A 17,691-nucleotide genomic window follows, 5' to 3' on the forward strand; every position below is an offset into this window, starting at 1 on the left:
ACGACACATCTGTAGGTCTGTCCCTCTGGAAAATACTAACGGAGTTGCCCGACACCTATTCAGTTAGAGGCCTGTCCAGTTATTGTATCACTGAGGACTGGCTTTACGGAACTGAAAATATTTGTTGCATTTCTTCCAAAGAACCGAGCAATTCTATGGTTTCCGAGAAAATCCCAGATGTACGCACAGTTTCTTCAAAGAAATAGAGAAAAAACAATTTTCACATACTCATATGATATCATCCGGAAAAACTCTACATTTCTCTTAGAGAAGCAACATACTTCACGTATTTAAGGGCTGGACCTAATAAAACACACATTATCCTGCGTCCTGGTCACTCCATGTGACTCAAGAGGAGGATTTCTGAGGTGTTTCACAAACTTTGGCCATTCTTCAGCCATTCTAAGGCAGCACCCACTAACTCCCAAAGAATCTGAAGGAAGGTGTTTCTCCACAGACTCGCTGTGTTCCCCACCTCTCCTTTGTAAGCTCAAAGCTCTTCCAAATCAGCACTGGCCACAGTGTGCTTTCTAGTTTTCTGCAGGACAGTGCCCTGCCATACTGAACTCTTAGAGGACCACGACCCCATCTTATTAATCCAGATCCCCGGGGCCTAGGCCAAAGAAGGGCTCAAAACGTGTGTAAATAAAAGTAAATTGATTGTCAGAACTTAATACAGTAATGAGACAGATGAAGAGATGGCTGACTGCTTTCAGCATCAATACATATATGTGTGTGTGTGTGTGTGTGTGTGTGTGTGTGTGTGTGTGTATCAATGCATATATCATCTATGTAAAAAAACAAAATTTATAGGGGCAGTTGGATAAATGGAGGTGAATGCATACATTTTTTTCCACTATGGTATTTAGCATTACAAAATGCAGTAAACCACAACAAAAACACCAATTTATGTTTACTTTTGGTAACAAAGTAGCAAGTATCTATAAACAAACATGTTTAGAAGGAAAAATATACTACTGTATCCCATATTCTGCTCAAAAACTAAACTCCCTTTCGACAGGTACATTAGTGGAGACACAGGAGTGTATTATCCACTGCAACAACTGAACCCATTGTTGGACTTCCCTCCCCACCTTTTTCCAGCTCACTTTTTTTCCCACACCCCTGCCCCGCTCGCCAATTAGTTGGTTTGCTGAGACCAAGCAAATGGATTTTAAAATTAACTTCAGCAAAATGAAATCAGAGAAAACCTGTCAGCAAAACCCCTAAAACCCCACCTCTCTACATAGTACATCGCAAATATGAATAATAGTCCGCTATAATACAATTACATCTGTAACAACAGTAACACAATCCAAGATGACTTAACTTTCTGAAAGCAAATAACAGTCTATGATTTTATAAAGCTAAGTAAGCTCTGGAGCTACCAGACATCGACGAAATATCCTTACTTGGTTTTAGTTCAAGAGAGCCAACTCTCTTGAGAAGGTCTACTAAATTTAGACTCTGAGCTGATTTCATCACTAACCTGTCCTCCTGACAGAGGTCTCTGTGGACAGGAGGAAGAAGGCATAGCGGACCCCATACTAGGGTGAGATCAACCTATTTCACAGGCACAGATGGCAGCCAAAAACGTCACAAAGAACGCTCTGCTGGGCTCAGAGCACCTGTCCTACAGGTCCCAGGCACGGCTGACAACCACATCTCTGAATCTTGCAGTGTTACTGTAAAGCCTAGCCCCTTCTGGGAGCCATGAAGGACTGAGAATTGTCATTTTTGACTATGATGTGACCAGCTGTATTCAGGAACGTTCCTGGAAGAAGAAAACACCAAAAACTTGATCCAAGACAAAGCCTGAAACAATGTGGAGAAGCACAAAATGAAGCTGAATCGAATCCTGATTTTTCTTTTATAAAAAATTATCTATTTATTTAATTTATTTTGGCTGTGCCAGGTCTTAATTGTGGCACACGGACTCTTAGTTGCAGCACGCATGCGGGATCTAGTCCCCTGACCAGGGATCGAAGCCAGGCCCCCTACATTGGGAGCACAGAGTCTTACCCACTGGACCACCAGGGAAGTCCCTCTGTCTTTTTTTTTTAATGCTAGTCAAGAAAAGATCTAAAAATTTCCATTATAAAAAAATGGTTTCATCCAAACCAAATTTTATTCAAATACTAAAATGAAAATCACTGAGCTGTTATAACTAGCCTAGTGACAGTACTGGAATCTGAGCATCAGTGGTTTGCTTGTGCTGTGGACAGAGCGGGGAGGAGGAAAGGAAGGTGGCACGGAGAGAAGGGCAGGCTGCCTCTCTAGCCTCTCTCTCCCATGCATGGGAGAGTCGCTCGTCAGGTGCCCACTGGCCAAGCTCTGGCAGCGACCCAGCAGTGGACCAATGGCTCTGCTGCCTGCATCCCAGTTTAGGGGAGAGGACTGGGACACAGAAAAATGGATGTCAGAAAAAAGTTTCCAAGGAAATTTGTATGTTAGAGCAGAGGATGGCGGGTGAAGAGGCAAAGGAAAGATACATTCCTTCCACTCCCAACCAACTCCCTGCCTCATTTCTTTTCACTCTTCTGCTCCAGATAGCTCACTACCTTTCCTATCATCTCCAATATGGTACCTCGAGTCACTAAAGTGGATTTATAACCACACTGCCCATTCTCTCTCTCTTTGAAAAAAATTTTTTATTTAAAAATTTTCATTTTTCTCTTAACTATATGTCCATTCTCTCTCTTGAATCCCTTATAAAATATCTAGTAAACTGGTTTGAGCCGGTACTAAAGTAAAACCAAAATGTGTCACCCCACAAAAAGCCCTAAACATTTTATTAGGCAATTGAACTAAACACATGAAATATTTTTAAGCCAAACAAATCTGGTATTTCATGTGGTTCAATCCCCCATCCCAACGTGGGAAATCCACAAATATTCATTTTCAAATCAAATGTAGATAAGCCGTATACTGTCATATTATTATAGGCAGTTTTCATACCCATTGACAGCCTGTTCATTTATACAGTCCAGCTTTTCACTTGAAACGTAAAGGTTGCTGTTCACAAGAAATGAATGCGAACTAGATATGCATATGACTGTATGACCCAGATTTCATGTCCAAAGACAATTTCATAAGGTTACATCCTTGGGATAAAATTAAGAGGAGAAAAGAGTCAGTTTCATTCTTTTGCAACTTACTGCAACGTGTTTCTAAGTGTTAAACCTCATACCATCTCTCCTTTAAAAAGCTTTTAAAATGCTTAGATGGAAACAAATGAGATGTTATATAAAGGCAGAAATTTCTGCAGAAAAAGGCACACACACGTGAAGCAGTATTTCAGTTCTTTATGAGCTAAAGGAAGCTGATGTTAGTTTTAATATTAGCTGGAGGGCAATCTCTTAGCTGGAAATTTAAAAAAAAGAAATAGGAAATAATGCAAATGGGGGAAAAATGCCAAAGGGGGACTGCTAGGATTGGAACATAAACATTTAGGAAAAAGAGTAAGGAACAATTTTGTTGAACAAGAAAAAAAATCAGTTAAATACGTGAAGGTATTTTTGTGTATGTTTTTCCACAACACACTGCTAAAATAATATCACACAGAGTAAACTAAAGAAATTAAAATGAAACTGAAAGGAAAAGATATTTTCCAAGAAATCTGACTGACTACTCATTAAGTATGCTGAGGATAAATCATTTAGGTCACCAATATTTGGTTTTGTTCTTATCCTAATAGCATTGTCCTAGCTGCCTTCAATGTCTTCTAGAACAAAGAAGGGTATAAATAAATAAATTCATAAATAAATAAAAAGATAGCACTTCCTGCTAAATGCAATTGCTGAAGGCAAGAGAAAAGTCACAGACTAAATTATGAATGAGGACATCGTGCCAGATAAATTTTGGATGTTTTAACTTTACTTTTAGTGGTTTGGAGTTTCTCTAAGATGCACTGCAAGCTCTTGGCTGTAGCACAGAAGTACTTGGGATGCTTGTTAGAATGCACACTTTAGGCTTCACACATCCAGAGACACTGATTTAGAAGGTGAATGAACCCAAGAATCTGCATTCTTAAGCAGCTTCTCAGAAGATTATAAATGCACATGGGCCGCAGTTCACACTCTGATGAAACTACTGCTGAAAATAAAAGACATGTCTCTCTACTGTGGACATTGACATGTTTTTGAGCCAAAAAAACCCACAGAAAAACAAAAAAATATCCAAAAAACAAAAAACCAAGACAAACAAAAGAACGTATTTCAATAAAGAAAGGAACCTTTAAATATAATTTAAATAAATATATATTTAAATATTCTTCTGACCCATCAACCTTGTAACCTTAGGTAACTAGTGAGTTATCCTAACGGAAATTATCTATTCTCATGATCAAAATGGTTTCTACAGGTTTCATCAAGCCACGCTGGATAGCAACATAGCTACATACGACTATAAAATGCACACCAATGCTTTCTTTAAGGAAACTGTACAAGAACTCTTCACAGATGCTACCAAAATTTTTGTTGGATTTGGCTTATGTGAAATTTGAAAGATATGCAAAGAAATTTTACATATTTATATAAATAATAGGTACACACACATACACACACATATATACGCACACATACACTCCAGCATTTATTACTGCTGTATCTAAAAATTCGAATTTGCTTCTCATTTCATTTGTCAGCAAAAACTCCCCAAGTACATTACATAGGAAGCTCCTCATGGGCTCCTTCAACACTTTAGACCCATGACTGGCGATTTTCTCTATGACTCTTTTTCTTATCTCCTTCCTTCCTGTGTCTCTTTTTCTTTGATAACCAACCCCATGACCCTTATCCACAGGTACATACAGCCACTTTATGGGAAAGATACACAGTTTTGTCTTTGCCCCACAGCAGTTTCCAACTGATTTTCATTCATCCCAATATGACCATTTCTGACGGAAGAGTATGCGTCAGGCCGTATGGAGAAACAGACCCACAAGTACAATATAAAGTGGTACTTGCTATTAACAGAAAAGGGATGGCTAATAACAGAAAACACTCTGGGTTGCATTTCCCTCCAGCAAATTAAAAATAACATATTAGAGAGCTCCAGAACGCACAGCAAGAACGGCACCAGAAAACTTGACTGCGTGGAGATTTGCAGTTGAGGAGCGTGCAACAGGGGCTGTTTCTGTTAGTAACTTTTAGAAGTCATTTCGAGAGGCCAACAACACATATCTGGGGTGTCATCATATTCTAAGTCAGCTTTTCTCTAGCTCGTACTGCAGGGCAAAGAACTGGCCGGTTAGCATCCATTATTGACCTCACAAATCACAGTATTGATATTAGAGGGCTGGGCGCAGAAAGGGTGGGTGAGGCAATGCCTAGGTTCTGGCCACCCTCACCATCTTGCTCGTGAGAAAATGGTGATGGGAGAAGAGGTGTCAGCAGATGGGAAGTCTGTCCGCTAGTCGATTCTAATCCAGTCTAGATGTGGAGAACGGAGAGTGTATTCACTGGGGGGTGGGATTCGGGCACATCGGAGAGTGACTAGTGCGGGCGTTGCAAATTCTGACGGCACCGCATGAAATCCTTCTACACGCGACCCACTGAGAAAGCCAGCAGAACGCCCTTCTGCTGCCCCAACACCACTGCACCAGCTCTATCTGATGACTATTTTGCACCTATCGTGTCTCGTGGGATTTCACATGAATACATTTCAGTAATAGTTTCTAGTAACACCATATCCGGTCAGAGCCAGAGGCAGAGAGGAAATCTCTTACCTGTTAGTTCACAAGAAGAAAATACTTTCTGTTTCCGAAGGAAGACTATTTCTTTGATAAATACTCTAACCTAAGAATGAATTACTTTACTAGTGACATGTTCTTTAACAAGCCCCTACTTTATCATTAAAGTCAAATCTTTTTTTTTTTTTAAAACAAGTTTAGCTCAATACGCATTTCCTGCAGACCTACTTTATAGCAGGCAGGCAGGGTGCCACCGCAGACACATGACAAAGGATGAAACACAGTCCTGTCCTCAAGGGCTCTGGGTACCTTCGGGGGAGTAAGAGCTGGACCTTCCAACACAGTGTGGCATGCATTATTCTGCAAGGGTGGGCACAGCGCTCCATGAACACTGTGGAGCCTGGGAGATCTGGGGAACCCTTCGGTGGGGGGGGGGTGACAACCGAGTTGGATTTTAAAGTGTGAATGAGATTTTACTGCAAATGAAAAGAAGGGCAAAGGGAGCCTGAAAAAAAGCTGTGGGACGCAAAAGGGAAGGAGTCTTTAGGGAACAAAGAGTATTTTGTGGGACTGAGGCACAGGGGAGAGACATGTGGAGGATGATGACACCAAGGAGATGCGTTGCAGCCAGAACAGAAAGGACCTTATCAGCCACATCAAGGAGTGGCTTTTATCCTGTAGGAAGGACAATGTGCAGCCTGGAAGGTTTTTAAGGAGAGGTGTTGCAGGACCCAATCTGCATATCAGGAGGAGACATGTGGTGGCTGACAGGGGGTGACGGAGAAGAGGCTGGGAGACCAGTTACAGAGCTTAAGCGAGACCATTCATAACATGTGTCGTGGAGGCTCGATGCTCTTAGGTGGCCATCATTTTCCCCATATGTTCTTCAGTTATATCTGGGCTTTCCCCCTTTAATTACATATCAATACGGATACATATATTTTTTCCTATCCAAAATACATCATCTGTGGTCCACAGAATCCCATTCCACACGATAGGGAGTAAACGTTTATGTAAATACTTAAAAGGGTCTCTTACCTGAACAAAGCTGTTCCACTTTCGTGTAGTTTAGAGATACTATGTCATTAACCCAGGCAATGATGTCATGTCGGCTCATAGTCTCCTGGGTTATCGAGGTAGAATACACGTTGACTGCCATTCCCCAGCTAGAAAAAACAAACAAAGTTTATTTACCTACAAGGAAAAAAGTAACTCAGAAAGATGACAGACATCCATTCAAGCTCTGGATCCCTGACAGAACTCTAAGGCTTGTAAAAGTCCTGCTCTGGCTAAGCCCTTTCTCTTCCCTTTGTCTCTGTTCTACGTGTTTGCTATAATATGGTTAAATCTCATATATTGTTCGTGCAGGATCATTTTTTGTCTCCCTCAACTTGACTCAAATGTTCTTCAGGTTCTGAGATTCCTAATCTCTCATGTAATTTAGTGAGTCACTTAGAAGGTAAGTTGGGGAATTCCCTGGTGGTCCAGTGGTTAGGACTCCACGCTCTGACTGCCAAGGGCCTGGGTTCTATCCCTGGATGGGGAACTAAGATCCCATGAGCCATGCGGCCCAGGCAAAAAAAAAAAAAAAAAGAAAGTGAATATTTTTTATCAGCTTTAGAGAAAAGGAAATTCACTTTAGAAACAGGTTACAAATACACTCCATTAGAAAAAAAATCCTTGGGACTTCCCTGGTGGCACAGTGGTTAAGAATCCACATGCCAATGCGGGGGACATGGGTTCTAGCCCTGGTCCGGGAAGATCCCACATGCCGCGGAGCAGCTAAGCCTGTGCGCCACAACTACTGAGCCCACATGCCACAACTACAGAAGCCCGTGTGCCTAGAGCCCATGCTCCGCAACAAGAGAAGCCACCACAATGAGAAGCCCGCACACCGCCTTGAAAAGTAGCCCCCACTCGCCGCAACTAGAGAAAGCCTGCGTGCAGCAATGAAGATCAAACACAGCCAAAAATAAATAAATAAATTTATTAAAAAAAAAAAGAAGAAGAAAAGTCCTCACCTGATAATCTCTATCAGTCTCTAAAAGCTTTGGATAAAGCCTTGAAAAAAAATATATACAAAAAGTATTTGGATAATCTGGAAGTCCTGCCTGACTGCACAAGTCTTCCTTTCAGCTATGATTGTTAATATACTCCTTCTGACCATTTCATGACACTTACTATTTCCCCCAACTTTTCGCAGGAGGAGCACACATTGGCCATAGAAAAGGTAACAGAAAAGGTTTGTTTTGCTTAAAATGCTTTGATAGCTAGAGTTTGGTGTAATTGGTCTCCTTTTCTTAATTAATAAACTTTATTTTTTAGAGCAGCTTTAGGTTCACTGCAAAATTGAGTGGAATGTACAGAGTTTTCCCACATACCCCCCTGTCCTCCACTGGTCCCCTCCAATCTCCCCAACCGGCTGGTACGTGTTAAAATTGGTGAACCTACAATGATACATTATCACCCAGGTTCCATAGTTTACATTAGGTTCACTCTTGGTGTTATACATTGTGCAGGCTGTGACGAATGTACAGTGCCGTGTATCCACCACTGTAGTACCATACAGAATAGCGTCAGTGCCCTAAAAATCCTCTGTGCTCTGCTGATTCATCCCTCCCTCCCACCATTCCTGGAAAACACTGATTTCTTTTAATGTCTCCATAGTTTTACCTTTTCCAGAATGTCACATAGTTGGAACCACAGACTGGCTTCCTTCAGTAATGCACATTTAAAGTGCCTCCATGCCTTTTCATGGCTTGAGAGCTCACTTCTTTTTAGCGCTGAATAATACTGCACTGTCTCAATGTACCACTCACCTACTGAAAGACATCTTGGTTGCCATCAAGTTTTGGCAATTATGAATAAAGCTGCTACAAATATACATGTGCAGGTTTTTATAAGTGTTCATTCATTTGGGTAAATACCAAACAGCATGACTAATGGGTTGCAATGGTAAGAGTATGTTCAATTTTATAAGAAATTACCAAACTGTCTTGCAAAGTTGCTGCACCGTTTTGCATTCCCAACAGCAATGAATGAAAGTTACTATAGACTAGTTTGCATTTTCTAGAATTTTCTATAAATAGAATCACATAGTATATACATTTGTATGGCTTCTTTCATAAAACCGTGAGATCCATGCTGCACTGTATATCAGTAGTTCACACCTTTTCATTGCTGAGTAGTGTTCCATTGTATGTATATATTGAGTTTGTTTATTCATTTACCTGTTGATGGACATTTGGGCTGTTTACAGTTTGGGGCTATTATAAATAAAGTCATTATGAACATTAAAAAAAAAAGCAAGTTCTGGAACTTCCCTGGTGGCGCAGTGGTTGAGAATCCGCCCGCCGGTGCACGGGACACAGGATCGATTCCTGGTCTGGGGGGGATCCTGCATGCCACGGAGCAACTAGGCCCGTGCGCCTGCGCTCTGAAGCCCGTGAGCCACGACTGCTGGGCCCGCGCGCCTGGAGCGCGTGCCCTGCAGCAGGGGAGACCACCACGGTGGGAGGCCTGCGCACCAGCGGCGAAGGGTGGCCCCCACTCGTCGCAGCTGGAGGGGGCCCACGTGCAGTAGCGGGGACCCAACGCAGCCAAAAAATAAAATAAAATAAATAAATAAATAAATAAAGGAAAGTTCCTGTTGCTTCATATCCTCACCAAAATTTGGTATTGTCGGTATTTTGGATTTTGGCCGTTCTAATAGGTGTACAGTGGTAACAAATTCTTTTTAATATTTAAACCTGGTTGAAATTTTGCAATTTTACTAATTTTGTCCAATTATACCACACATAATTTTTTATAAAATGTGTGTATATATATATATATACACTTCTATTTTGAAAGTTTTCTGATATATGCAAAAGGAGAGAGAACAGAATAACAAATCAGTTGTGTTCACTTCTTGGTTTCAACAATTATCTATACTTGGCCAATCTTGTTTCATTTATATTGCCATCAACACTCCCATCCTCCCACCCTCCATCTCCCAAGCCAGATTACTTTGAAGTAAATGCCAAGCATTATATGATCTCACCTCTAAGTATTTTTGTATGTGTCTCTAAAAGATAAGGACATTAAAAAGAAAACAAAACAACAGCATTATCATACCAAAAAATAAAATTTCTTAATACCATCAAATATGCATTATAATTGTTTCAATTTGTTTGAATCTGAATTCAAATAAAATTCATACATTGTGATTCTTTGATATGTACTTTCTTTTATCTATAGGTTTCTTCTCCATTTCTAATATTTCCCTTGCATTTAAAAAAACTGTTATTGAAGGAATGGGTTGTTTGTCTTGTAGAATTTCCACAATCTAGATTTTTCTCGCTGCATTCCATTGGTGCCTTTTAACATATTCTTCTCTCCCTTGTATTCCCAGAAACTGGTAATTTGACCTAGAAGCTTGCTCTGATTCAAGTTCTAATGGAGGAGAGGGGACAAGACTATTTCATGCAGTGTTTCAACTTCCATCAGGAGACACATACTGTCTGATTGACTCCTTAAGTGATATAGTTAAGCCATTGATGGTATCTGCCTAGGTCCAACTCTTTAGAGACTTCAAAGTGATATTCTATTATTCATTCGTTTTTCTTAAATTGAAGTATAGTTGATTTATAATGTTGTATACATCAAAGTGATTCAGTCATACATACATACATATATATCCCTATGTATTCTTTTCAGATTCTTTTCCATTATAGGTTATTTCAAGTTATTGAATATATTTCCCTGTGCTCTACAGTAGGTCCCTGTCGTTTATCTATTTTATACTTACTAGTGTGTACATGTTAATCCCAAACTCCTAATTTATCCCTCCCCCTGCCCCTTTTCCCTTTGGTAACCATGAGTTTGTTTTCCATGTCTGTGAGTATGTTTCTGTTTTGTAAATAAGTTCAGTTGCATTTTTTTTTTTTAGATTCCACATGTAAGTGACATCATGTGATATTTGTCTTTCTCTGTCAGACTTACTCCACTTAGTGTGATAATCTCTAGTTCCATCCATGTTGCTGCAAATGGCATTATTTCATTTTTTATGGCTGAGTAATATTTCATTTTATACACACACACCCCCACACACACCCCCACACACCCCCACACCTGTCAATGGACACTTAGGTTGCTTCCATGTCTTGGCTATTATAAGTAGTGCTGCTATGAACAATGGGGTCCATGGATCTTTTCGAATTAGAGTTTTCCTCTTTCCTGGATATATGCCCAGGAGTGTTATTGCTGGATCATATGGTAACTTTATTTTTAGTTTTTTAAGGAACCTCCATATTGTTCTCCATAGTGGCTGCACCAATTTACATTCCCACCAACAGTGTAGGAGGGTTCCCTTTTCCCTACACCCTGTCCAGCATTTATTATTTGTAGACTTCTTGTTGATGGCCATTCTGACCAGTGTGAGGTGGTACCTAATTGTAGTTTTGACTTGCATTTCTCTAATAATGAACAATGGTGAACATCTTTTCATGTGCCTATTGGCCATCTATATGTCTTCTTTGGAGAAATGTCTATTTAGATCTTCTGCTCATTTTGTATTGGGTTGTTTGTTTTTTGATATTGAGCTACATGAGCTGTTTGTATATTTAGGAAATTAAGCCCTTGTCAGTTGCATTGTTTGCAAATCTTTTCTCCCATTGTATTTTCGTTTTGTTTATGGTTTCCTTTGCTGTGCAAAAGCTTATAAGTTTGATTAGGTCCCATTTGTTTATTTTTGCTTTTACTTCTATTACCTCAGGAGACTGATCTAAGAAGGTATTGCTACGATTTATGTCAGAGAATGTTTTGCCTATATTCTCTTCTAAGAGCTTTATAGTGTCACATCTTATATTTAAGTCTTTAAGCCATCTTGGGTTTATTTATTTTTTATAAATTTATTTATTTATTTTTGGCTGCGTTGGGTCTTTGTTGCTGTGTGTGGGCTTTTTCTAATTGTGGTGAGCAGGGCCTACTCTTCGTTGTGGTGCACGGGCTTCTCATCGCAGTGGCTTCTCTTGTTGCAAAGTACAGGCTCTAGGTGCATGGGATTCAGTAGTTGTGGCACGTGGGCTCAGTAGTTGTGGCTCGCAGGCTCTAGAGCACAGGTTCAGTAGTGGTGGCGCACGGGCTTAGTTGCTCTGTGGCATGTGGGATCTTCCTGGACCAGGGCTTGAACCCGTGTCCCCTGCATTGGCAGGGAGATTCTTAACCACTGCGCCACCAGGAAAGTCTGAGTTTATTTTTGTGTATGGTGTAAGAGAGTGTTCTAACTTCACTGATTTACATGCGGCTGTTCAGCTTTCCTAACACCACTTGCTAAAGAGACTGTCTTTTCTCCATTTTATATTCTTGCCTCCTTTGTCGAACACTAGTTAACCGTAGGTATATGGGTTTATTTCTGGGCTCTCTATTCTGTTCCATTGATCCATATGTCTGTTTTTGTGCCAATACCACACTGTTTTGATTACTGTAGCTTTGTAGTATTGTCTGAAATCCATGAGGGTTATGCCTCCAGCTTTGTTCTTTTTCCTCAGGATTGCTTTGGCAATTCTGGGTCTTTTGTGATTCCATATAAGTTTTAGGATTATTTGTTCTAGTTGTGTGAAAAATGTCATGGGTAATTTGATAGGGATGGCATTAAATCTGTAGATTGCTTTGGGTAGTATGGCCATTTTAATAATATTAATTCTTCCAATCCAAGAGCATGAGCTACCTTTCCATTTCTTTGAATGATCTTCAATTTCCTTTATCAATGTTTTATAGCTCTTAGCCTGTAAGTCTCTAACCTCCTTGGTCAGTTTTATTCCTAAGTCTTTTTATTTTTGATGCAATTTTAAAAGGGATTTCTTTTTCTTTCTCTTTCTGATACTTCATTATTAGTGTAAAAAAGCACAACAGATTTCTGTATATAAATCTTGTATCCTGATACCTTGCTGAATTTGTTTATCAGTTCTAATAGTTTTTGTGTGGAGTCTTTAGGGTTTTCTATAGAGAGTTTCATGTCATCTGCATATAATGACAATTGTATCACTTCCCTTCCAATTTGGACTTTTATTTCTTTTTCTTGTCCAACTGCTGTGGCTAGGCCTTCCAATACTATGTTGAATAGAAGTGGTGAGAGTGGGCACCTTGCCTTGTTCCAGAATTTAGTGGAAAGGTTTTCAGCTTTTCACTGTTGAGTGTCATGTTGGCTGTGGGTTTGTCATAAATAGCTTCTATTATGTTGAAATACATTCCCTCTATACCCATTTAGGTGAGAGTTTTTATCATGAATGGATGTTGAATTTCATCAAATACTTTCCCTGCATCTATTGAAATGATCATGTGGTTTTTGTCTTTTCTTTTGTTGATGTGGTGTATCACACTAATTGATTTGCACATGTTGAACCATCCTCATGACCCTAGGATGAATCCAACTTGATCATGGTGTATGATCCTTTTCATGTGTTGTTGGATCCAGTTTGCTAATATATTGTTGAGGATTTCCTCATCTACATTCATCAAAGATATTGGCCTGTAATTTTCTTTTTTGGTAGTGTCTTTGTCTGGTTTTGGCATCAGGGTGATGGTGGTTTCATAGAATGACTTAGGGAGTGTTCCCTCTTCTTCAGTCTTTTGGAAGAATCTGTGAAGGATCAGTATAAGTTCTTTTTTGCATGTTTGGTAGAATTCCCCAGTGAAGACATCTGGTCCTGGACTTGTGTTTTCAGGGAGTTTTTTAAATTACAGATTCTATTTAACTTCTAGTGATCGGTCTGTGCAAATTATCTACTTCTTCTTGATTCAGTTTGGGTGAGCTGTATGTTTCTAGAAACTTGTCCATTTCTTCTAGGTTGTCCAATCTGGTGGCATATAATTGTTCATACTATTCTCTTATGATTTTTTGTATTTCTGCAGTATTGGTTGTTATTTCTCCTCTTTCATTTCTTATTTTGTTTATTTGAATCCTCTCTCTTTTCTTCTATTCATTCTTGATTTATTAGCTAGAATAATTCTACAAACAGAAATTTGCCCTTTGAGATACTGAGCATATAGGAAAGGCAAGATAGATGCCCGATTCTTTCCTTTTATTTACAGATTTTCAAAAGAATGAGGTAAGTTCCTAATATTCTCCAAACACGACCAATGAGGTTTTTATTTTTTAAGTGTAATTATGAACTCATGGATTTAAACACATTTGATACGTTTCAATCCAATGCAGTTTATGCCTTTATTCAAACTGGTTTCTAGGTTCTTTTGAGAAGATCCTAGTAGTCTTTGCTAACTTCCCTGCTTTCTGGTATGACAAAATGCTTCAGGCTTGACTTGTACCTTTGCTGCCTTAGACCTAAAGCCAGTCATTTCTCCAAGGATTCCTTATTCCTTTGGTCACAAATGGTATTTAGAGATAATATTTTTAAGCAGGACTATATAGGACAGAAAAATCTAGTCTTACGGGTTTTACACAAAAATCTATACATTTATGAAACAGTTGTGTTTGGAATTCTTATTAATCCTAAAGCAACAAAAATCTGCTTTTTACTTAAAGTGCTAAGTAAAGATTTTATTATTATTATTATTATTTTTTAATTGTTAACATGTTTTAATTTCTCGATTTTTCTACATATTGCTTTGCCTACTTTTTTTTTTTAAACATCTTTATTGGGGCATAATTGCTTTACAATGGTGTGTTAGTTTCTGCTTTATAACAAAGTGAATCAGTTATACATATACATATGTTCCCATATCTCTTCCCTCTTGTGTCTCCCTCCCTCCCACCCTCCCTATCCCACCCCTCCAGGCGGTCACATATAGGTATAAAAATAAATATCCACCCATCCCCAGAAGCACCCTTGTCTCTAGATTCTCTTGCCCTGAAGATCTAAAAAAACTCATGTCACTGACATCCCAGATAATGTGACACAGTAACTGCTTTTCCATAACATTATTAAAAGGTTTTTCATTTTTTGGTTAATAACTTCCACTGTTTTCTTTAGTCTATCACTTAGTAAACAAAACCATTTGCTTTTAGTTACTAGTCAATTTTTAAAATCAACTATGTATATTACATAAAACCTCAGAAAAAAATTCAAAATTTTAAGTGTTTTGGACAGTCTGGTATAATTTTCACATACTGGCATAACTTTTGGCAGTTCGCGTACTTTTCTAATGGCTTTGCCTATAGGCAGTAGTGAGAAGCTTTTGCTTTACCAGGCGATGTATTGATGGAGGAGGAGGCACCAAGGCCCAGAATTGTGCCAGATGGCATTAAGCCAAGTTAGGATGAAATTTTTGCTCTAGATGACTTAAAAACAAAACTAAACGCAAAGTGGGACAGACACAATCAGATCTGTGTTTTAGAAAGATAATCCATATATAAGTGAGTAAAGATGTTCTGTGGTTAAATAGAAAGAAAGGTACAACCAAAGGGCAGGTAAAAGAGTTATGATAGCTTTTAAAAAATCCATAAGAACAAGGAAGCAAGTCATTTGCTGCAGGTTCTGTCGATGAATCACACTCTTTTCTGCACCTTTATTGACAACGTTCACCAAAGGACAACAATCCTTTCATATCAAGACAGTCGGCTCACAACAGCAAGCAAAGCATTATCTGCCTTCAAGGAGCTCATTAAGATGACCAGGTAAACAGTGGAATAGCACCTGATTTTTGCTTTATGAATACTCCAGTTAATTAGTTACTAGACTCACCACTCTAACCTCTACCACATCCCCATCTCCATCTGACACAACTGCAATCCCTAGAAACCCTGCAGTAAAAACAACCATTGTTAAGGGACCTGTGGGAAAACTAGGATAGAGGACAGACTAAGGGTGAGCCAGTCAAGGTTAGGAACAGTTCCTTACATTTTCTAAAATAAAACATTAACAACACATTAAACAGATTTCCATACCTACTTCAAATTAACAGCAATGGACTCAACACAGTTAATTTCTATTTACCATCCATGCTGATTAGAATATTCTTATCATCGATCTTGCTCCGAATTTTACCAAGATACTTCTAAATTCATTTCACTTTGTGGTTATCTCTCACTCCCTTTATTAGTTCCCCATCCAAATGTGTGGCACCTTCAGGTTTTAGGAGGGAGAGCTGAGTCCTGATTCTCTCTCTGCGGAGAGGGAAGTGCTCTTCCCAACCTCTAGTAAGTCAGGGGGCAGCTAACGTGGAAAAAGAATTCTATTCCTGCTCTGCCCATCCACTTTTTTCTCCCCCTAATTCCTTCAGAAAAAAGAAAACTTTTTCTTTCTACAGGTGCAACTTCAATACCTTCAAGCCTAAATTATTCAAGTTGACTCAACAGTTTGTAGAAGAAAATTTATATTTTTCTAAATGTTAAACTCAGGGTTGGTGGAGTTTAACAGTCTTAGCTCTTCTGTAGATATCCACTAGAATCTGAAGATTTCCTTATAATTTCCTGGATGTCAACCTATATTACAATATAAAGGTGAAAGTACTGGTCCCTGCTTATTCTTCAGAAGTGTTGTGTGGATAACAAAAGGAAGTTTTCTATCATTTTAGAGTTAAAGTGATTCCATGCTTCCGTTTTGATTCTTGAAAAAATCCCATGAGGGGAGCCGGTCAGGAACTGTATTCTTCCCTGACAAATGTGGATTCCTAGTCCTTTTGAAGGTATGAATTAAAACACTTTGAAATATTAATTTTTTTAAAATGTACTGAGTAATTTCCAGAGACTCAGGCAAGCAAAGTAAGTGGCTACGAAATGTAAGGTAATACCGAATGCTACAGAATAAGGAGCCAATGCACTGTGCATGGTTTATTCTGTTTGGATCTTCAGCGTTATATCTTCCACAGAAATAACTGTTTATTCTTCGATGACCTGACATCTGTTCTTTAGAACAAGCATTTCTCTCATTGTCATCCTTGTAAAAAAGGAAGTCAAAGCACTGTCCTCTTATTTGTGGCTTTCAGTCGGAACTTTAACCAGATCACTATGTGTTTAAAACCTGGTAAGTACAAAAGCACTGAGAGCAGTAGGTAAGGGACAATTTTCTGGCATGTCAGTCTCTGGGTCACATATTTTGAAAATGGCATTGAAATTTTATTTTAAAATGAATTTGCACAGCAGAAATTTTACAAAATGAATTTGCATCCATTGCTTCTTCTTGAAAGTAAACCAATAATCGGCATATAGTTTACACAATTTCTGTGAATGTCCAAATACCTTTCTGGGAAGCTGGCACTCTCTCTCTCTCTTCTGGGAAGCTGGCTCTCTCTCTCTCTCTCCCTCTCTCTCTCTCTCTCTCTCTCTCTCTCTCTCTCTCTCTCTCTATATATATATATATATATATATATATATATGTATGTGTGTGTATATATATATATGTATGTATATATATTTTATTTTTACAAGTGAGAGAAACAAAAACACAGAAAAATGAAAATCCCTTCATACCTCGAGCAGGTGAAGTCGTATTTCTGGCTTGTCTGTGGATAGTGACCACTGACACATGTGACTTCAGAAAAAGGCCAGCCTCAGGCTGAGGGCCAGTGTGTTGATTTTGCCCCATTTCAATCTTGTATTCAGCACTTGGGGGTGCGGGCAGGAAACGTACGGCAAGTTTATGCCTTGCAGCAGTCGCTCAGCCATAGAAATGAGAAATTACATTTCTGCTACTGAAACAAAAGGAATTTTATGGACTGAGACTTGAGCTCGCCTACTGAACAAAGCCTGGATAAAGACTTGGCAAGCCCCGAACCGTGGAAACCAAAACATGGATTCTACCACCTTACTAGTCATGGGCCCCTAAACCAGTTACAAAATAGTCCACAGTTGTGTCCAAGAACAAACTGGGCAAGGTTTATTCATTATTCCAGAGGAGTGTCTCTTCAAAATGTAGCAAACACGTAAAATGTCATAGCTAGCATTATAGGTGCCCTTCAACTGGAATTATTTCTTATGTAATTCATTTCATCTCTCCGCCCCACCCTTACCAATAGACCACAGCCACACTGTGTACATTTAAGGGGAAACATGACTGATC

At 39.1% G+C, this 17,691-nt stretch overlaps 1 protein-coding gene across 4 annotated transcripts in view; it reads right to left on the minus strand.

Annotated features, from left to right (window-relative positions):
* Window positions 1–17,691, minus strand: part of MAPRE2 (microtubule associated protein RP/EB family member 2) — a 163,204-nt gene that overhangs the window by 64,043 nt on the left and 81,470 nt on the right. For 3 of the 4 annotated variants that reach the window (XM_079943251.1, XM_079943250.1, XM_079943252.1), the window contains one exon: window positions 6,731–6,858. The exons of the other annotated variant lie outside the window; for it this stretch is intronic. In XM_079943251.1, coding sequence (XP_079799377.1) covers window positions 6,731–6,858 — 128 coding nt within the window. The remainder of the gene's footprint in view (window positions 1–6,730; window positions 6,859–17,691) is intronic. 4 annotated transcript variants of the gene reach the window in all.

The sequence above is a fragment of the Stenella coeruleoalba genome (assembly GCF_951394435.1).
Source record: "Stenella coeruleoalba genome assembly, chromosome: 14".
NCBI lineage: Eukaryota > Metazoa > Chordata > Mammalia > Artiodactyla > Delphinidae > Stenella > Stenella coeruleoalba.